This window comes from Gastrolobium bilobum, unplaced genomic scaffold, assembly GCF_033153095.1.
Source record: "Gastrolobium bilobum isolate Gb01-03AN ecotype WA unplaced genomic scaffold, APGP_CSIRO_Gbil_v1 utg28129, whole genome shotgun sequence".
Lineage (NCBI taxonomy): Eukaryota > Viridiplantae > Streptophyta > Magnoliopsida > Fabales > Fabaceae > Gastrolobium > Gastrolobium bilobum.
Genome location: NW_026896638.1, coordinates 58783 through 80879, shown reverse-complemented (window position 1 = coordinate 80879; position 22097 = coordinate 58783). Strand labels below are relative to the sequence as shown.

The 22097-nt window shown below is 38.2% G+C and overlaps 2 protein-coding genes across 2 annotated transcripts; one reads left to right on the top strand and one right to left on the bottom strand.

Annotated features, from left to right (window-relative positions):
* Window positions 1-7807: 7807 nt before the first annotated feature.
* LOC133301193 (pentatricopeptide repeat-containing protein At1g25360) lies at window positions 7808-11324 on the bottom strand. Its single transcript, XM_061500814.1, has 2 exons — window positions 8798-11324; window positions 7808-8660 (listed from the first exon to the last, which is right to left on the bottom strand). Exon 1 carries the CDS (start codon window positions 11322-11324, stop codon window positions 8955-8957), a length of 2370 nt encoding a protein of 789 aa, XP_061356798.1. The 3' UTR covers window positions 7808-8660; window positions 8798-8954.
* Window positions 11325-15165: 3841 nt separating this feature from the next.
* Window positions 15166-21803, top strand: LOC133301201 (uncharacterized). The gene is made up of 4 exons (XM_061500823.1): window positions 15166-15312; window positions 15396-15509; window positions 15620-15832; window positions 21271-21803. Coding segments are annotated over exons 1-4 (576 nt in total). The 5' UTR covers window positions 15166-15311; the 3' UTR covers window positions 21519-21803.
* The last annotated feature ends 294 nt before the right edge of the window (window positions 21804-22097 follow it).

Sequence of the window (22097 nt, the reverse complement as noted above, 5' to 3'; positions counted from 1 at the left end):
AGAGAAATTTTTTTTTACTAAGAAAATGGTGAGAAATGAAGTTTGGTAGGAAAATTAAAAAAAAATTGTTTGGTTGGTCAAAATTTTACCGGAAAAATTGGGTAGAATTTTATAAGTCTATGTTTAGTTGAAGGTAAAATATAAATGAGAAAATATGGTTAAATTACCACAACAACCCTTGACCAAAGTAAAATAGGAAAATATAGTTTTAGTTTATTGTAGTTTTCTCAAACATCAGGGTCATTTTGGTCTTCTTACTTGCAATCCTTTTTGGATTTCCCCATCTATCACCAAATACCACCTTGTAGGTAATATTATTCAACGGTGTTTTTTACACACAAAAAGCAAATACTAGGCAAATGAGTTCCCTAGCAAATTTTTTTAAAACATGGACATTCAAAAATACCACTTCTATTTGCCTATCTATCCTTCACAAAATCTTCTACCAAACACACCTAGATTCCTTTTACTAACTCAAAGAAATCATATAACGAGTATATAAATAAAAGAAAATGACTGCATTTTGTATGCAACTATCATTTTTCTTCATAGCTTTAAAAGTAAATATCTTTTTCGGTACTCAAGCAAATTTTTACGATGCCAACTTTAGTCTCTAACAAATAAAAAAGTTATTCGTGGTCCTTAAAAAATTTAAAATGGACCCATTTTAATCCTTTTAAGAGGCTAATATGGGTCTTTTTTGAATTTGTAAGGGACAACGATTTCAACTAAATTAGTTTATTTTGAATTTCTTAGGGACCTTTTTATTTGCTCGAAACTAAAGTGGGTATCGTGAAATTTGCTGAGGACCAAAAAGAATATTTACTCTCATTTTAAAGGTTACATGATTTTTGTTTACTATTATTATCAAGTGATTATTTTGCTTCCATAACCTACCTATAAAAGTAAAAGAAAAAAGAAAATAAAAACCCGCAATTTCTCAAATTCTTCAATAAAATTATTTCATTGATGAAAATTGTGATTTACGTCAGTTACTTCATGATTAATCTCCCAAATGAAGAATGTGTGGATTGTTTATTATTCTTTTTACATGTTCATTTGGATGCGGAGAAAATAGAGTTATTGAGAAGAAATTCGTTCAACATGGAAAAAAAATCACCATTATTAATAGGAAAATCTACTTCTTGTATTGCTGCAACAATCTTTTTCTTCTACCACCAATTATAACTATATACTCGGAAGAATACATAATTATAATATTGAAATAATATTTCTACAATAACTGCATCTAATATTATCTACATTGCTGCTAAAAGGTCACCGTTGTTGGGAATTCATCGGCTCAGGAACCTTTGCGGAAGTTTGTCAATGAGATCCTCGATCTCAGATCTCAGCAATACATCGGCCTGAATTTCACCAGGTTGGGCAGCGCAGCAGAAAAATCAAAACGTAAAACACGGGAGAAAGAGAGAACACAAGCAGTTTTAACGTGGAAAAACGTTCTCCAATGAAGAAGTAAAAACCCACGGGACCTAGTCCAGATCAAAGATCGACTATGAAAATAATGGTTACAAAATAATCAGAATACACCAATGTGGTGGTTAACTCAACCTCTCCAACAATGGTGATAATCAAACTACCCTAAGATGTTTCACTCAAACTCTCTCTAGAGATCTCTCAAATGCAAAGCATAAAGCTTTGCTCAAACAATAAAATAATTATCTCTCAAATTTTTCTCTCTCATTCACTAGCCTCCACCCACAACTAATGAATATATAGAGAATGTGTGATCTAGGGTTAGGGTTTTTAGGAAACCCATCAATGGGCTTGGGCTTAGCATTGAAGGAGGAAGCCCAACAAATCTCCCCCTCCGACTTCAATGCGTCGGCTTCAGCATCAACTCGGCTCCTTCACAACAATCTTCAAATTTTCTTGCTGGAACCGGCTTTGTCATCATGTCGGACCAATTTTGGTCAGTGTGCACTTTGACGAGTCTGAGCTCTCCACCTTCCACCACATCCCGAATCCAGTGATACCTCACATCAATATGCTTAGTGCAGGAGTTATAGGTCGAATTCTTCGCAAGATGGATTGCGCTTTGATTGTCACAACCCAGCTCGTACTTGTCTTGATCATAGCCGAGTTCCATGAGGAACTTCTTCATCCACAGCATCTCTTTGCTTGCCTCAGTAGCGGCAATGTACTCAGCCTCAGTTGTCGATAGTGCAACACATTTCTGAAGTCTTGATTGCCAAGAGACAGCTCCTCCGGCAAATCTCATCAAATATCCTGTAGTCGACTTCCTCGAGTCGGCGTCTCCCCTAAATCAGAATCCGAGTAGCCTTGCAACTCGACTTTGCCTTCTCCAAATCTGAGACATAAGTCGGTCGTACCTCCGAGGTACTTGAAGATCCACTTCACTGCTTCCCAGTGCTCTTTGCCGGGGTTTGACAAATACTGGCTTACCATTCCAACAGCATACGCCAAGTCGGGTCTAGTGAAAACCATTGCATACATCAAGCTTCCGACAGCGGATTGGTAAGGGACCTTCATCATCTCATCTTTGTCTTCATCAGATCTCGGACATTGCTTCTGGTTCAGCTTTATGTGTCCGACAAGGGGGGTGCTCACTGTTTTGGCTTTGTCCATGTTGAATCTCTTCAGAATCTTCTCAATATATTTCTCTTGACTCAGCCACAGTAGCTTCTTCTGTCTATATCGGATGATCTTGATTCCGAGAATCTGCTTTGCAGGGCCGAGGTCCTTCATTGCGAAGGACGAGCTCAACGCCTTTTTCAGGGAGGCTATCCTCGATTTGTCTTTCCCTACAATAAGCATGTCGTCAACATATAACAACAAGATCAAAAAATCTTCGGCCTCATACCTCTTCACAAATACGCAGTGGTCGGCTTCTGTCTTCTCAAACTTATGATCAGTCATGAATGATTCAAACTTCTTGTACTACTGCCGAGGTGCTTGCTTCAAGCCATAGAGACTCTTCTTCAACCGACATACCAAGTCTTCTTGGTCTGGAGCTTGGAATCCTTCAGGTTGCTCCATGTATATTTCTTCTTCTAAATCATCGTGAAGAAATGTTGTCTTCAGGTCCATTTGTTCTACCTCGAGGTCCATCGAAGCCGCCATGGCTAACACGGTTCGAACCGAGGTCATTTTCACCACAGGAGAAAAAATCTCCTCAAAATCTACTCATTTCTTCTGATTGCAGCCTTTCACTACAATCCGGGCTTAGTATCTCGGCTTCTGCCCGTTCTCTTCATTCTTAATCTTGTAGACCCATTTGTTTTTCAGAGTTCGTCTTCCTTCTGACAACTCGGTCAGCTCATAAGTCTGATTCTCGTGCAGAGACTTCATCTCGTCTTGCATTGCCTTTTCCCATTCTTCTTTCTCTGAGCTCGTTACAGCCTCATCATAACTCTGAGGCTCACCGTCTTCAGCAACAACACAAATGGATATTTTGTAGAGGGTCTTCTTTCTCGAGTTGGATATCTCGGCTGTTCTTCAGCTTGAGGACCTGGTTCATCATTCTTATCCTGAATCTCATCATTAACTCGGACCTTAGTGTCTTGGTCATCTTCAGCTTGTTGCTGATCATCATTTTCTTCATTTTCTCCCCCTGCTTCAGCTCGGACAAGAGGGATGGGTTCTTCTCATCTGACAGTAACTCGGACTTTGGGCTTCGAGATGTCATGAATGTTCTCATGCTCATGAAAGATCACATCTTGTCTTCTCACGATCTTCTTATTGATTGGATCCCAAAGTCGGAACCCGAACTCACATCTCGGCGAACCAAGATAAATGCATTCTTTGGCCTTTGCATCAAGTTTAGCCCTTTCATCTTTAGGGATATGCACGAAAGCTCGGCATCAAAACACCTTCAATTGATTATAGTCCGCTTTCCGACCTGTCCAGACTTCTTCTGGAATTTCTCCTTCAAGTGGCTGTGATGGTGAGAGGTTGATAAAGTCAACAGCTGTTTTGACGGTTTCTCCCCAGAATGATTTCGACAATCCGGCATTGGACAACATACTTTGGACCTTCTCTTCAATAGTTCTATTCATCCTCTCAGCGAGTCCATTCAACTGTGGAGTCTTGGGGGGCGTCTTCTCAAGTCGGATCTCGGCCGCTCTGCAATATGCATAAAAAAGGCCGCAATACTCACCCCCATTATTAGATCGGACCACCTTCAACTTCTTGTCAGTCTCCCTTTCAACCATTGCATGAAATTCTTTAAAAGGATTGGAGTATGTGGTCTTTATACTTCAACAAATATACCAACACTTTGCGGGAGTGGTCATCAATAAATGAAACAAAGTACTGAGCTCCTCCGAGGGATCTTTCCGACATGGAGCAAACATCAGTATGGACGAGGTCAAGAATATACCTGCGTCGTCTAGGTTGATCCGGTCTCACAAAAGAAACCTGGTGCTGCTTTCCAGCTAGGCAATGCATGCAACTTTCCAACGCTTGGCCTTTCAACCCGGTCAATAATCCTTTCTTGTTCATGATCTGGAGCCATTTCTCGCTCATGTGGCCGAGGCACTTGTGCCATAGCTCCAAGCTAGGTTCATCTCGGATAGAATTGGATTCTCCGCCATTGATCTTTCCTTGCATCACGTACAAGGAGCCTTCCTTCTTACCTCGGGCCACGACCAAGTTTCCCTTGGCCAGCTTCCATCTAACACTATCGAAGTAGTTCACTAACCCGTCATCATCAAGTTTTCCTACCGAGATTAGGTTCAAACGCATGTCAGGAACATGCCTTACATCTTTCAACACAAGTCGGCATCCGACATCCGTGGTCAGAGTTACATCACCGACACCAACAATCTTGCTGGTCACTTGATTTCCCATCTTCACGACTCCAAAATCACCACCTCGGTAAGAGGAGAAAAAACCTTTGTGTGGAGTAACGTGGAAGGAGGTACCGGAGTCAACAATCCAGGTGCAGTCATCATATGCAACATTCAAATAATTATCCTCACCAAGGAGGAATATCTCGGCATCCGGGTTGGCAGCCACCGCAGTGGTGCTCTTGTCTTCCCTCTTCTCGGGAATAATCTGATCCGGCTTCACAGAGCCGTTCTTCTCGTCATTTTCCAGAGTCCAGCAGTCTGGCTTTTTATGACCTGTCTTTCCACAGTAAAAGCACTTCAACTCATATTTCAGCTTTGACCGATCTCTGGACTTTCCTCTTCTGTCACGATCTCGACCCCGGCTTTTGCTTCTACCCCGGGAGTCAGATTTCCCTTTGTTTTCAGTAATGTTAGCCTCAGACGTGCTTGAAACACCTCGTTCTCTTCTCCTGACTTCTTCGCTCAGGAGGCTGTCTGTCACGACATCCATCTTCAACTTTCCTTCTAGAGCTGAATTACTCAAAGTCACCACCAGAGTATCCCAGCTTTCTGGCAGCGAGCTCAACAGCAGCAAAGCCTGCATCTCATCGTCAATGTTCATCTCAGCTTTTGACAGCTGATTCACAATACCTTTATAGGTGTTGAGGTGTTCAATCATGCTCATGTCGACCTTGTATTCAAGCTTCACAAGTCGAAGAATCAGGTATACTTTATTCCTGGGAGTCTTCTTCTGAATCATGGACTCCAGCTTCATCCACAACTCATACGCGTTCGTGAACTCGGACACGTGCTCAAATAGGCTTTTATCAATATATTTCCTGATCGTGGCTACCGCCTTCCGACTCAGGATCTCCCACTCCTTATCAGTTTTGCCTGTCAGTCTCTCATCAAGGATTATGGGCTCATGTAAATCTTTGCAGTAGAGATGATCTTCCATCATCGGTCTCCAATAGGTGAAATTATCTGCGGTCAACTTGAACATGTCTCCATCATTGATTATGCCACTGGTTTCCATCTCGTCTCCCTCAGAACCCGTCGAACTCGGGCTCTGATACCACTGTTGGGAACTTGGTCCCCTCAGATCGGCTAAAGGGCCTTTGTGGAAGTTTGTCAATGAGATCCTCGATCTCAGATCTCAGCAATACCTCAGCCTGAATTTCACCAGGTCGGGCAGCGCAGCGGAAAAATCAAAACGTAAAACACGGGAGAGAGAGAGAACACAAACAGTTTTAACGTGGAAAAACCTTCTCCAATGAAGAAGTAAAAACCCACGGGACCTAGTCCAGATCAAAGATCCACTATGAAAATAATGGTTACAAAATAATCAGAATACACCAATGTGGTGGTTAACTTAACCTTAGAGATGTTTCACTCAAACTCTCTCTAGAGATCTCTCAAATGCAACGCATAAATTTGCTTAAACAATCAAATAATTATCTCTCAAATTTTTCTCTCTCATTCATTTAACCTAGCCTCCACCCACAACTAATGAATATATAGAGGAGGTGAGATCGAGGGTTAGGATTTTTAAGAAACTCCTCAATGGGTTTGTGCTTAGCATTGAAGGAGTAAGCCCAACGACCGTTTCATGCTTAAACAATTAAAAACATGTAAGTTTCTCTCTGCTCTCTGATTGAGGTTTTCATTCTCTCTCTCCACTACTAACAATTTTAAACATCTAAGTTCCACAATCCAGACACCGATGAAGGCAGCAGCAACATTGATGAGTACGATTTTATTTTATTTGTTTTAAATCTTATTTGTTCAATATTACTATGAGCCAGGCACTGGAAGGAGCTTTCGTTCTCGAGATTAAATTTGGCGGTCCCGGCTCACAAGGGATTGGGTGGGGTGAAGAAGAAAGAGTGAGAGAAAAATCGAGGAGAGAAGAGGGAGAAAAGAGAAAAAAAAATTAAAAAATCCATGTGTCAGTGTATCAATGGGAGGACCATGAAGGGACATGACCATATTAAAAGTTTCCAAATTTGTGAATGGTAATCAGTAGCATATGGAGTAGCATATGGAATAGAGTAAAATCTGTCGTATATTTGAAAAGATAATGAAATCGGTTTAAATACTCATACAAAGAGCCTGGAGAGCTGAAACTTTTAATATAGATCACTAATAATTGAGAGTGCAAGTGTCCCTCTTTTTATTCGAACTTTGAATTTTGACTCCTACCAAGGGAAAAAAAAGATGCAAAAGTGTTGAGGGCATGTTTAGGGTAGTGTGCTACCAGGTTATGTTTGGATTGTGAAACTTAAGATGTTTTAAATTGTTAGAAGTGGAGAGAGAATGAAAACCCTAATTAGAGAGCAACATAGATGTCTTTAATTGTTTAAGAATCAAACAGTGATGTTTTGGCAGCCATTCTAGATAACATTAGGTGCGAATACAATTTCTTTATAATATTAATTTTTTTTTTTCTCTTCAAAAATTGTTAACTGATGTGAAGAGAGAAGAAGAAAAAATTTATATTAAAACTATATATTTTCTATAATACATAATTATAATCGGTGATAAAAAAGATAAAAAAGAGACCCTTGTTAATAATGCCGGCATATTTGAAGTCCATTTTGTTTTCCAAAAAATATTTGAAGTCCAGTCCCCAATTTGACTAGTCATGGAGTGTATGACGTTCACTTTCATATATGATAGGATAAATATTAGAGATTTGTATCAGGTAGTCGAGGCTCCAAAGAAAAAAACTTTTGAACTGAGTAACTCTTTCCATCAAACTGAAGGAGACTGATGGAACCTCAATTTGATATAAAGAAGAAACCAGATACAGATTAAGGGACAATTATAGTAAAAAGAATAAGAGGAAAAACTCCACTCTAAGACAATAACCTAACCTTGAGAGCTTCCCTATTTCCTCTCCTAATTCCCCATCCCAATTCCCCAATTACAAGATAACGATCAGCATAAACATCTATATATATAACTAATTCCTAATCCTAACTAATGGGCTTGCATACTTTTATTAATTCACATTAAAGCCATTGCTCTTGGTTGCAAAGGTTCACAGACGTTTTTTATTTACGAGCCCCCAACAAGCAACAACAAAGATAAAAGACAATATAGTATCTGTAGTCCTCCATCTCCACAAATATCATAAGAATGCTTATATTCTTGTTTGTGAACCCTCAGATTCAGATAGTTCAGTAAACTACATACTGAAGAGGCCATATCATATGTTGGTAAGATGTATTCTATTTCTAGGATCATTGATTTCAGTTTTCATTCGCAGAAGCCATGCTTATAGAGAGCCACTAAAGCTCCTCTGACACTTGCAGGGTGAGAGTGTTGTGCTTTGGGCTTTCTTACACATTGATGAGTCAATAATTGGGTACAGAGTTTTGTTCCTTTTTAGCTCAAAATAGCTTTTGTTGTTTCTGTTCTGCTGCCTGGGCCTTTAAATTGAACACCATCCTTTGACCCTTCTATCTTGCCAGAGCCATGGCCATCGAGATGGCATGCAACGCGGCACCTAGGAAACAGATTAAACCAAATTGAAATGATGTGCCTGATGCTAACATACAGGTGAAGCAAAGACTGAAACAGAAAAATAAAGGGAAACTGAAGTAACAATGGCAGCATAGAAGACGTGGCATATGCGACAGAGCCACATCATGAACAAGCAACTGATTTCTCTGACTATTGCGACTGGCCTCTATTCCCAAGGTTAATGACTTGACATAGCACTAATCCACTCTAGCAATCATGTGCAAGAGAAGTGCATTAGCAGAAGCCAATTTCCATCCTGTAGACAGCTAAAAACAAACTGAAGATCATGAAATTCCTTTACAAAGGCCTTGGCATGTCCTGCAAATAGTAGTGACAGGAGAGCAAGATGCACCATTGAATTTGTAACCAAAGATGAAGTATCAATTTAGCAAAAGAAAAATTAAAATGGCATAGAAAAAAGAAGAGTAATGTGTTAAAAAAAGTATTTCTATTACCATTGATCAACCTTTAGGAGATCATTTTGGGGTCATTATCAGTCTTAATTTTGAACTCCCGATGGCAGAGGCTCCAGGATCCACTTCACATATTGTAAATTCATTTGACCACTTTTGACATTAACCCTTGATGATAATCAAATAACAGAACCTCTTCCTACCAGTAGTTGCCGCAAGAACATTCACCATTTCTAAAATGGTGAAACCTCTTCCTATCTCTCACAACTATCTCTCGCTCCACTACTCTGGAAATAAACTTGAATGCATTATGGCAGTCCCCGCATATCCTCAAATTTTTGAAAACCCGAATTGTAGCTCCTAAAGGAAGTTTCATAATTCCATAAACAACAGCAAGCTTTTCGCTATGAGTGGACAAGGCATGTTCTTTATGTTCAGATTCCATATCATGCAATACAAACTTCGTATCGGGAACATACCCCAATTTCCTCATTTCATGTACCAGTTGCTCCAGATATCTGTACACTGCTTGCACCTCAGGGTGCACAGCATCATCAACCAAAAACACATGGACCATGTTTTCAACTTCAATCCAACTACAACCAGGTTCCTTCTTAACCCCTCTTTCCCTCATTAATTTCCTCACCCTTGCCACTTCATCCCACTGACCTAAAGTGGCGTACATATTTGAAAGGATTATGTAGGTTCCATCATGCTGTGGCATAAGCTCAAAGAGTCGTTCAGCAGCTTGAATACCTAATTCAATGTTCCCATGAATTCGACAACCAGCAAGAAGAGCCTCCCAGATTGGTGCACTGGGCTCAAAAGGCATCGATTCAGTTACATTCTTTGCTTCTGAGAACATACCAGCACGACATAACAAATCAATCAAACGAGCATAATGATCCTCTCCTGGGGTAATACCATAACGAGAACACATTGTATCAAAATAATTCTGCCCCTCTTTCACCAAGCCTGCATGGCTACAAGCAGAAAGAATTGTGAGAAAAGTTATCCTATCAGGCAATATATCTTCCTTCAGCATCTGTTCATAAAGTTGAATGGCTTGGACCCCACGTCCATGTTGTGCAAGAGCTGCAATCATGGCATTCCAGGATACTGAATCGACATAAGGCATTGTAAGAAACACAGTATTGGCAGATTCAACAAGACCACACCTTGCATACATCGTAATCAGTGCATTGCCAGCTGAGAGGCTTGAATCATGACCTAATCGGACAAGCTGAGAATGGAGCTGTTGTCCATTGTCTAATGATCCAAGAACAGCACAAGACGTGATTGCTCCGGCATATGCATAATCACACGGTTCCAGTCCCTCTAACTTCATCTGGTTGAACAGCTTCAAACCTTCTTCACCAAAACCATTTTGTGCTAAGCCAGATATCATCACAGTCCATGTCAGTATGTTCCTCCTTGGCATCTCCCTGAAAATGGAGTTAGCTTCCTCAATGCGCCTTGCATTAACATACCCGGACAAAATGGCATTCCACGAAACAAGATCTTTTACTTGCATCTTATTAAAAACTCGCCTTGCCTCGACCAGTTTACCACATTTAGTGTAAAACGTAATCAAAGCATTATTAACAGATAACACAAAATGTTGGGACGGTTGCACCTCTGTTCTGAGAACATAAGCATGCACCTGTCTTCCAATATTGAACAACCCAGCATTCGAAGAAGCACTAATTACACTGGTGTAAGTGTACTCATCCTGATGAATTCCCATGGAATGCATTCTCCTGAACAAGTCAAACGCTGCTTCATAAAAGCCATGGTGCACATAACCAGAAATCATGGCATTCCAAGCAACAGCAATGTGATCAGTCATCCCATCAAGAAGCTCGCGAGCCGCGGCAAGATCATCATTCCTCACATACCCAGCAATGATGGTAGTCCAGGAAGGTTCATCCCTCATGCTCATTGGCATCTCATCAAACAACTTCCTAGCAGCAGCCATCAAAATGCAAGATTGCACCAACGGCGAAGAGGCGCAACAAACATAACAACTCATCAAAGCGTTCAAAACAGAAGGCACATAGATTGCACCCCACTTGATCACCTCACAATGCAGCTGCTGGCAATGCCTCTCCTGATCAGCTATCAATGACAAAGCACCAAGCACACTTGATAAGCTAAACGTGTCGGGAACAAAACCGTCCCTTTTCATCTCTATGAAGAGTTGGACAGCGGCGTGGCCATCGAGACTGTGGGAAAAAGCAGTGATCATGGCGTTGTAACTGACAGTGTCACGAATGGTCAAAGGGGTGTCGTTAAAGAGTTGCTTAGCCAGGTTTATATTGCCAGTAGAAGAGTATGCTGCAAGGAGAGTGGTTCTTGCGACAATGTCTGGTTTGGGAATTTTGTCGAACAGTTGGCGGGCGTAACGGATGTTGGAAGATTTACTGTAAATGTCGATGAGGCGGTTGAGGATGAGAGTGGTTGGTCTGAAGCCGGAGGTGAGGATGTGAGCATGGACGGCACGTGCGAGGGTTGTGTGGGTGAGTTGGGATAAGTAACGATTCGCCATTGTGCGAACGTGAACGTCCATGTTGTTGTACACCTGTGCAGAGTCACAGTTTTTCCAGAATTTTCAGCATGTTCGAAGCATAAAAACATAAGCCTAATTTTTTTTATTTTTGTCTTGAGAGTTTGACAAAATTATTTCTTAAACATATATAGAAGTATGTAAAATATATATATAAAATATATATATATATATATATATATATATATATATATATATATCTCTTTTCTCTTAATTTCATATAAGTTTTATATATTTTTATATCTATATATAAAAAATAATTTTATTTCTTACAATATGAAAAATATAATATCTTAATTAAAAATTAAATTTTTTTTTTTTATCTAATCCATCTAATTTATGTTGTGGTCCCAAAATAAATTTGAAAATTACTTGAGTTCATTTGCGATTTCGTTTTGTTCAATTTCCTTTTGCGTAGATAATATATTCTTTGGTTTGGAATATTTTCTTAATTAGAGCTGGAGTGCAAATGAAAACGGAGAACCCACTTGATCCTTTCAAATTGGTTTTGGAACAATTGGCTTTTCTTAAAAAACGGAAGTTTATTAGTTTGTTTGAATGCATGTCTCTTGGAGACAGGTACATTGGTCAAAGAATAAAGATTTTATATTCCTCTTCAAAATGTTATAAGTTAGGTCTTTTATCAATTACCACCACACAACTCTCTTGTATCAATTAAATTGTCATTGTTGGGTCTTATACTACTTTATTATTATTATTTTGGTACATTAAGAAATTAAATATATAATTTATTACATAATTACCCACTAGGAGTATAAATGGATTGAGTTAGACTAAATTTTGATTTAAATAGATTAAGACTTGGGTAAAATATTTTAGATCTGACCTGATCAACAGCCTTGTGTAAGTCAAAATTATAAATCTGGCCTGACCTATAAGATTACGAGTTCGTCCTCATCGCCTCCCACTTTCAAGTGGAATTAAATAAGCACATTGTAAAACTAAAAAAGAATCGGGCCTACGCAATATTCATGCTTCAAGCCCAAAGTTTTCTTGTGAGAGGGGGTGTGTTAGAGAATGATATAAGCCTTATATTAAATTTTTTTTATTTTCATTAAAAAAAATTTACATATATATTTTTTACTATTATTTTATATTAATTTTATTATTTATTTAATTTCTATTTTATTTTTTATCATATTTTTATATCTTTATTATTTAAGGTCAAATTATAAATATGGCCTGACCTATATTTAAAAAAAAACACTTGGTCAATGGTCATTAACCTGTTTAAGTCTATTAAGCATTCAACAATTAAAAAAATAATTTAAATAATATTACTTTATTATTTAAAATCATTAAAATTAACCTATCTTATAACCTATTTTCTTTTGGGCGCTCGACCTTTATTTGTACTAAAAAATAAATAATTAAAATAATAATTTTATTTAAAATAAATATATAATATAGGTAGGCAAATAGGCTTTAATCCGAACATATAAAAGAAATCTTATAACCTAATTTTTAAACAGGCTTTTTTTGAGGGCTAAGTCTGTTCTATTTAACTATATATAATAGGCTGAGTCTGATCTGAAGTAGACCAAGTTGTAGACCCTTGTTAGGCCGGCTGATCCATTTACATCCTTACTATCCACATCCCTCGCCAGTAGACTAATCCTAATGAATTTTTATTGAAGGGAGCAACTAGTAATTCGGTATTGATGCCAAATTAAAAATATTTTTTTTGAAACCATCGTTGTTAACTTTTAGAAAAAATCAAAATATTGTTTTTTGGGTTTGATGTTTGAACTTTTAAATAATATAGAATTGTATCTTTTAAGTTAGAGAAAGAGATATAAAATAGCAATTAGGGTGTGCATGAAAATCATTCTGTTTCTTGGCACTGTTTCTGAAAAAAAAAAAATCTTTTCTATTTATGTGCCTTGGAACAGTTTTTGAGAAAAAAATATGTTTGATAACATGTTCTATTTTTATTCCATGAATGAGAATTGCGTTTAATAACACAACAAATAATACAATACAAAATAACTCCTATTAAACATAAAAAAATTCCGGATCATCATTTCCTTTTTCTATGGTGATGGTGGCGGCGGCGGAGGTGGTGACGGCAGTAGCTGCGGTGGTGGTGGTAATGGTGATCGTGGTGACGACAAAGGCTACGAGGATGGTGATGGTGGCGGCGACGGTGATGGAGGCGATAATTGTAGTGGCATGGTGGTGGTGGTGACAGCAGTGGCTGCGGCAACAGTGGTGGTAATGGTGGCATAGTGTGGCAGCGATGGTGGTGGTGGTTGGTGGCGACAATAGTGGTAGTGGTAATGGTGGCATAGTGGTGGTGGCAGTGGCGGTGGTGGTAACGACAGTGGCTGCGACGATGGTGGTGACAACAATGGTGGTGGTGGCATGTTAGTGGCGGTGATGGCGGTGGTTGTGGTGGTGGTGGTGATGGTAGCGGTGATGATGGCACGGTGATGGATGCGACATTGATGGTGGTGGTTGGTGGCGATGGTGGTGGTTGGTGGTGGCGGTGGTGGTTGGTGGTGGCGGTGGCAGTGATGGCATGATGTTGGTGGTGACAACAGTGACTATGATGATGGTTGGGGTGGTTGGTGACGGTGGTGGTTATGGTAGGGTGGTGGTAATGGTAGCGATGGTGGTGGCGGCAGTGGCTGCAATAATGATGGTGGTGGTGACGATGATGATAATGGCAGTGATGGTAATGGTGGCATGGTGGTAGATATGGATGGAGGCGGTGGTGATGGTGGGAGTGGCATCATGGTGGCAGTGGCGGTGGTGACGACGATGGTGGTGGTGGTCGTGTCGGAATGATTGCAATGGTGGTAATGATAGTGGAGGTGGAGAGTGATTGAAAGAGACTAGTGTTTCTCATTTTGTGCCCAAGAGAAAAAAAAACAGAAATTTTTTGATTCTTTTTTCTATTCCCCAACACAAAAATTAATTTGGTTCATCCGGGAACAAAAAAATAAACCGGTTTTACCAAACGAGTTTCCTATCTATTTTTGTTTCTGGGAACAGAAATTAAAAAAGATCTGATTTCGGAAATGTTGTTTATAGGGAGAGAAAGTGAGTGATTTTTTTATTTTCTTTAAATTTTAAGTAAAAATATTAATTTTAACTAAAATGATCATTCGTTAAAATGAGGAATATTTTCCCTTGTTTTTTACTTAAAAATTAAAAGGGTTTATTGTTTTATATATTATAGGAAATAAATTTATCTCTTATACAATATAAAAATGTGAAAAACAAATATCACGTTATAGGAAAAATTCTTACATCATGTCATAGAGCCAATTAATTATGGGGTCCATCATTTTTAAGATAAAAGAAAAATAAAAAATTGATGGAATCATTTTTATGTCTATGTAAAAAATTTCCTTATGTAAACATTACCCTATAAAAATATGTTGAAACCATATGTTTTTTCCTCACATGAACTCAGGTAAGCTCAAGATACTTTTGTGCATAAGATATAAAATTTATTTCTTATAAAATAAGATATATTAAATTCAAAATAAAATAGTTCTGAGTTCTGACTTCTTAAAAAAGTGTTATAAAAATCCGTAATTTTTTTTTTTTCAACAAGTCCATAAAAAGGTATTTGGCGGAGATATGAAAAGGAAAGGAAAGAGGGGGAAAAAGGAGAGAAAGGCGAAAAGAAAAGTTGAAAAAAACGTGTAAGGAAGATTGATTTGATTTCACTTTGGGTGGACGGCGGCGTATATGATGTGAAATCAATATCAGTGCTGTGCTCAGTGGACCCCACTATTCCACAAGTGCAACGCGGGATTCCTTGACACAAACCCACTCCCCTCCCTCAATATATCAATCAAAGTATCAAACCTATTCATTTTCTTCTCACAAGTCATAATTAACAACTGCATCAAACCAAAAATTCACGCTTTCTTTTATTCTTCTCTTCACGCTTTTGTTCTCAAAACCATCCAAGCTTCGTTTCGCACAGCTTTTATCCAAAGCTTCAAATAAACAAGTGGGTGCTTTAATTTTTTATTTTATTTTTTAAAATTAGTATTCTTGTTGCCACCTAGTTACACCCTTTTGGTGAAATTTCAGTGTATCCAAGGGTGAAGGTAAGACAGGAACCGAATCAAGAAGACGATGATGATTTACGGGACCTGGGTTTGAAAGCTTTCATCTCTCCATCCGTGCATGCTTCTCCTTCTCCGGGTAATTCTTATTTACTATTTCATTTTTTTTTTTTAATTTTTGTTGTGAGTTATTATTATCTATGCCATTCAATGTATTGATATAGAATCACGGTTTGTCTGAATTTACAGTGGTGAACCAGAAAGTTGTGTCCGTGCCATCCATTGTCAAAGTACCAAAGTGTTATGTTGTTCCCCGAGTATCTGTAACTGAAGATTTTGGAGACAGCAGTTTGACATGCGATTCTTCTTCAGAACCTGAGAAGGAGGATAATACTGATGACAATAAAGTTAATATTAAAGCCAGTTCCATTCCCCGTCCTCGTGCTGTCATTTCTAGTCCTGGTATCTCTCTCTCTTTCTCTCTCTTTTTTATCCATTTTCTGTTTAATTATATTTATTTATTTACCAGTTGCTTTTTGCAATTTTGAATGTCTGGATTTCATCCGCAGTTGGTTATAGAAATCATAATAACAATTATGCTTTATATTGGGAATTCAAGTGTGAGTGATAAAGTCACGAGCTAAGTATGAAACATACAAGTGAAAGGACCATTAACCTAACACCTTTAGGGCTCGTTTGGTAGACAGGATAGGATAAGGGTAGGATATGATACAGGGCTGATAAGGGTAGGAGATGATATAGGGCTGATAAGCCTATATCATGTCCTGTGTTTGATGAGCACCTGATTAGCAATCTGATAAGATTATGTAGAAGGATAAAGGTAAAAGAAAACAAAATATAATGCAATAAATACAAATATATTAGGTAGCGTGAAGATATATTGGGTATCCAATATTGGTATCTTATCCTGTTGAATCCTAACCCAGCTCTTCCCATAGGATAAGAAATCATGTATTGGATAAGATAAAATGAGACAATAGGATAAGCTAATCATATCCTATTGACCCACCAAACAAGAGATACAAGTAGGATATGATAAGTTATCCTATCCTATCTTCTTTGTCAGGTGCTCCAAACAGGCCCTTAAGGTTTTTGGTCGATATGTCATGTTAGATTCACTTGTTGTGAGTTTGTTGCTTGGGTCCATTGATGCATGGATGATAGTCTTCCGTATTTTGGGCTCCTGCAACTACTGTAATTCACTAAAACTTGTTTCAGAAGGTTGCAATACAAAACTCTACTTGAGATAAACACCTGAATGATTTTGAAGTTAATCAAAACACATAATCGAAGCACTTCATATGATTGATAGTTCGAGATTGTTTATCAGTTGCATGAAAAGAAACCTCGGAGTACTTATGAGAATATTTCAGGGAAAACTAGACTTCCGAGTTTGTGATAGTGACATTTACGTCTGTTAAGGAATATAAAGTAATATTATGTTATTAAGAAATTGCTTTAGTAGTGTGCCCAATGTAAAGGGTATTAGTGTCGTTGTGTAGTAGAAGTCCTGTATAAATGGAGGGCTATCAGTCATGTAATGTAACCATTTTATGTAATCTAACAAGACCACTGTGTCCCCTCTTAGTCTCTGCTTCCATTTTCCCTCTAATCCCTAATTCTCAGCAACTGTGATGAAGTTTTTGTGGCATACCACCTTCTGAAGTCCATTCTGTTATGAGAAATTTAATATACACCAATATAGATGCTTGTGGCTTGTATTCTTGTCTTCAATTCTTAGAACAGATCCAAATGCACATTTATATAAAAAGATTGTGATAAGGTTCAGCCTTTGAAAGTATATAAAAGGGATAAAACGAGGAGGAAGTGGGTCCCAGTTGATGACTCTGCCATTCGGTTCTAACTAACTCTAACAGACTGGGTGACATGGGAGGTGAGGTAAGGGTGGTTAGATAGGAGGGAGAAAGGGAGGAAGAATCTTGGCTGGAACTTTGGGTTTGGGAGACAGTAGAGCCTCTTTAATTGCTCAAGACCTGTAGGAAATCTGGGAGTAAATGACTTTGGAGCCCTCCATGCAAAGTATGCTTGGGCTCTCTTCTAGCCAAACTCTGAAAGTTTAGGGGGAGATTGGTAGTCAGAGGGTCATGGTGATGGTGGAATGTGGAGCATCCAATAGTCTTGTAAGAAAGGGGATCGTAGAGCAAATTGGGGTTGATGGTCACAGAGACACCTGAATACCAAAGTAGAGGTGGTGGCCAATGGCCATAAGGTTAGTTGTCGATGAGTGTGTAAAGGAGTCGAAATCATGCTGTAAGGAAATAGAGTCAAGAAATATTTACTCATTTGAGTCTGGAGATGCTGATGTGATTCTGGGTTTGGAGTGGCTGGTGCAATTAGGAGAGATTAAAGCGAATTTTAAGAAAATGACAATGAGGTTTGGGAAGTAGGAAAGGAAGTGGTAATTAAGGGCGACCCTGCCTGATCCAGATCAGTGTCCTCTCAGAAGTCTGCTGTTAAAGCCTTACAAGATCAGGGGCTAGGGTTTTTTCTGAGTTCTGAGGAGGGTGCCAACAAAGAAGGAGGAGTTGTCTGGGAAGGGTTGGTGCTGTTAATTTGGGAATTTGAGGACATGTTTCAAGAACCCGAGGGCTTACCACGGAAGAGGACTCACGACCATGCTATCAACCTAAAGCCACGAAGCCAAGTGTCTAATTTGCGACCCTACAAGTACCCACACTATCAGAAATCTGAAATTGAAAATTTGATTTCTGAGATGCTACAAAGTGGAGTGATTAGACACAATATTAGCCCTTACTCCAGCCCCATCATCTTAGTGAAAAAGAAAGATGGGAGCTTGAGAGTGTGTGTGAACTACAGGGCTTTAAACAAAATTACTATCGAACATAATGGGCCCTAACTAACTTTAACATAATGGGTGGTAAGGGAGGTGAGGTAAGAGGGGTTAAATAGGAGGGAGAAAGGGGAGGAAGAATCTTGGCTGGAACTTTGGGCTTGGGAGAGAGTAGAGCCTCACTAATTTCTCTACACTATCCTCTTATTTTTCTGTCATCGATTGCATTTTTTCTTCCATTACTACATTCCTTAATTTCCCTGTAGCAGTGTTTCAGATCAGTTGTACTGTAGAATTGATCAATTTCCTTGTAGTGTTGAAGCTAAATCCCAGTAATACATATCCCTGTTTTCATCTATGTTTTCCATTTGAGTGCTGTGTTCTATTGGTTGAGGTTGGGTCCTTATCAGATTATGTTTGTCGCTCTATATGTTGAAGATATTTGGTGAAATCAAAGCATTTTAGTCACTAAGACATACAAGTGAGATTCAAAGGGGAGTTTTTATTTGCGCTTATTTTATTTACAAACCAATCTATTTAACCATGGTAGTTATTAATGTTGCAGAAAATTCCACAAGTGCAAGAGTGAAACCTCCAAATAACAAGGGTGAAAGTATATTTTGCTAGATATTTAAGTTAACGGACCATGATATTAGTTTTGGATTATTCTGTTATGCAACGAGTCATGTTTTCTTGACTAAGAGTCTACGTCATTTTCCTATTCTGAAACCTGAATAGCATGATAAAAGGTTAAAATATATTTTTGCTCCCTACTTGTGACATTTATTTTCAACTTTGTCCTTATATAAAAAAATGTTTTAAATTTAGTCCTTATACATATAGTTATTTTCATTTTGATCCTCGTTGTGTGATACTGTGTTATTACACTGTCTGTTGGAGATATATTAAAGTAAAGCGTAGGGGCTAAATTAACAATTAGTGTCATGCTTCGGGACTAAAATTACTATATTTTTGTCCTTAAATGTGACAGTCATTTTCAGTTTGGTTCCTATACTTCCCAAGAACTCGAAACCAATTTCATGGTGTTATAAGGCAACAAATGGTAGGGATTTTAATTTGAAAATGATTGTATGACTTAGAGTTGAGAAAATTGTGTATTGAACATGTACAATAGGTTACAATATATAGAGAGACTAATGGGTTTAAAGGATAAGCCCAAATTCTAGTAAGGATAAATTCAAATCGTGATAAGATAACTATAGATAATTACAACATTAACTCCCCTTTAACCTGGTGTGTATATATCATATGCTCAAAGCCTGCTACAGATATAGTCTTCTCGGGGACATCTAAGAGCCTTGGTGAAAATATCTACAAGTTGATCAATGGAATTGACAAATGCTATTTCGATCTCTTCAGACTGAATCTTTTCTCGGATGAAGTGACAATCAATTTTGATATGCTTGATCCTCTCATGAGAGACCGAGTTAGAGGATATGTGTAATGATGCCTAATTATCACAAATTAGTTTCATAGGACATTGTTCGTAGAGGCTAAGTCCTTTGATCAATTGCTTTAACCAAATAAGCTTACTGATTGCAGCTCCCGTTGCTTGATACTCAACCTCTGCACCTGGCTACTATAACTTGCTTCTTATTTTTCTAAGAAATTAGATTTCCCCCGAATAGGACACAATAGCCCGAAGTAGATCATCTATCTGAATGAGAACTTGCCCAATCAGCATCTGAGTAGCTACAAATGTCAACGTGCCCTTTATCTTTATATAACAAACTGTTTCCTGGTGCTCCTTTGATGTATCGAAGAATTCAGGCAACTTTGTCCCAATGGGCATCACAAGGAGAATTGAGGAATTGACTGGCCACACTAGCTACGAAAGGGATATCTGGTCTTGTTACATTAAGATAATTTAACTTTGCGACCAGTCTTCGGTAACGACTAGGATTAGTAAGAGGCTCCCCCGTCCGTTGTCTAAGTAGAAGCTTGGCATTAGAACCCATGGGTGTATTAATAGGCTTGCATTCCAACTCAATTGCTGCTGGTGATGATAATGTCATCAACATAGACTAGGAAGTAGAGACACGGATCAAAGGAGCGACGCCGATAGAAGATAGAGCGATCAACTTCACTACAAGATAGCCCAAAAGCTTGAATTGCTGAATTGGAACAACTAAACCAGGCTCAGGGTGATTGCTTCAAGCCGTATAAAGATTTGCGAAGCTTGTATACTAGATCAGAACCCCCCTGAGCAACATATATAGGATGTGTGGAAGGATCGTTTGCCAGTAGGATGCGCGACAAGCAAGATGACACCGGTAGGATGCGTGGCAAGGAAGATGATGGTTGTTGGGCAGTGGGCGCAACAGAATTAGGATTTGGGGAAGCTAGGTTTGCCAGAACTTGAGTTCTGGTACCAACTTAGAGTTGAGAAAATTGTGTATTGAACATGTACATTAGTTTATAATATATAGAGAGACTAATGGGATTAAAGAATAAACCCAAATCCTAATAAGAATAAATTCAAATTCTAATAAGATAAGCACAGAAAATTACAACATTAATTATAGATAATTCTAATATTTTCAACCATATGTGTAGGGACTGAATTGAAAATTATTGTTACATATAGGGACCAAAAATATATTTAAACCATTAAATCTAAATGCAAATTAACACATGAAATATCATTATGATCACAATTCCAGGAATCACACAGCCAATCAATTATCATTCACATGAATAATAGGGTTTGCTTCAAAACCTATGGTGTGCAAAAGGTTTAAGTGGAGGCTCTTAAGATATCTACCCATGGTTCTCACCACTCATAAGAAACCTAAAATATTTTAAAATAACTTTCCCTTCTGCCTGATGGAGAAGAAAAGGCAAATCTTTGTTTTCTTCCCAAATTGCGGAGAAAGAAATGCTTTAAACAGAGAGAGTTGGATATTTGTGATTTTCGAAAGCATCATTTATGGTGTTGATTCTAGTTTCTTTGTTTTGAGATATGAGAGAGCTGTGTGCAGCTAACTCAGTTTATATGTGATTTCTCAAAGTTGACCTCTAAATTCTGTCTCTATTTTGTATTCAGATAATGACATATTGATCGGGAATAGAAACCGGAATAGAGATGGAAGACTTTCTGCACCGAAGAATGGTACCGTACAAAATAGACATGCACACTGTAAAGTTAAATCACATGACGTTACTGATATTCCTCCAGACACAAGAAAATACAAGGAGCCTGGGTCCAAGCATAAAATTGATCCTGTAGAGAAAAAAAAGGTTCATAAAGGCAGCATAAAATCTGAAAATGTAGCTAGGGAGTGGAAGTTTTAGTTCCATTATAATCTAAGAGCGTGGCTAGTTACTAGATTGTTGGTAGCCAAAATGTATTACGATGTTAGTGTAGGACGAGGTTCACTAAACACCCCCCGCCCCCCTCTCCAAAACAAAAAAAGAAAAGGAAAAGAAAGAATAAAATTGTGCATGTTTTGATTTAATCATGCTTAATACTTTTACACCAATACAATGTTTACCTGATGCGCGTGCATGTCAGATTCTTTACGGAAGAAGCTAAAGCCTGTGATATCATTTATCTTTTCTTCTACTACTACTTCATATTTGTGCTTGTTGTAAGATTGTTTAAGGAAAAAGAATTCAATGCTTGAGATATCATGTATAAGTGCTTTATGGTAAGTCATATATGTGTGAAAAATGAATATCTGGGTGGCAAACATGGAGTTTATGTTTTTAATTGATTATTTTATATGTTATGTATATAGATTAAAGAACTGCTTAACTGGATATAGAATTTCATGAGCGGTGCTCATTGTAGGTACGCGATGAGTTAGTAAAAGCCGTTAGTTGGGTAATCCAACCATATACGGTTAAATCAAAACCTTCTTTTACAATAGA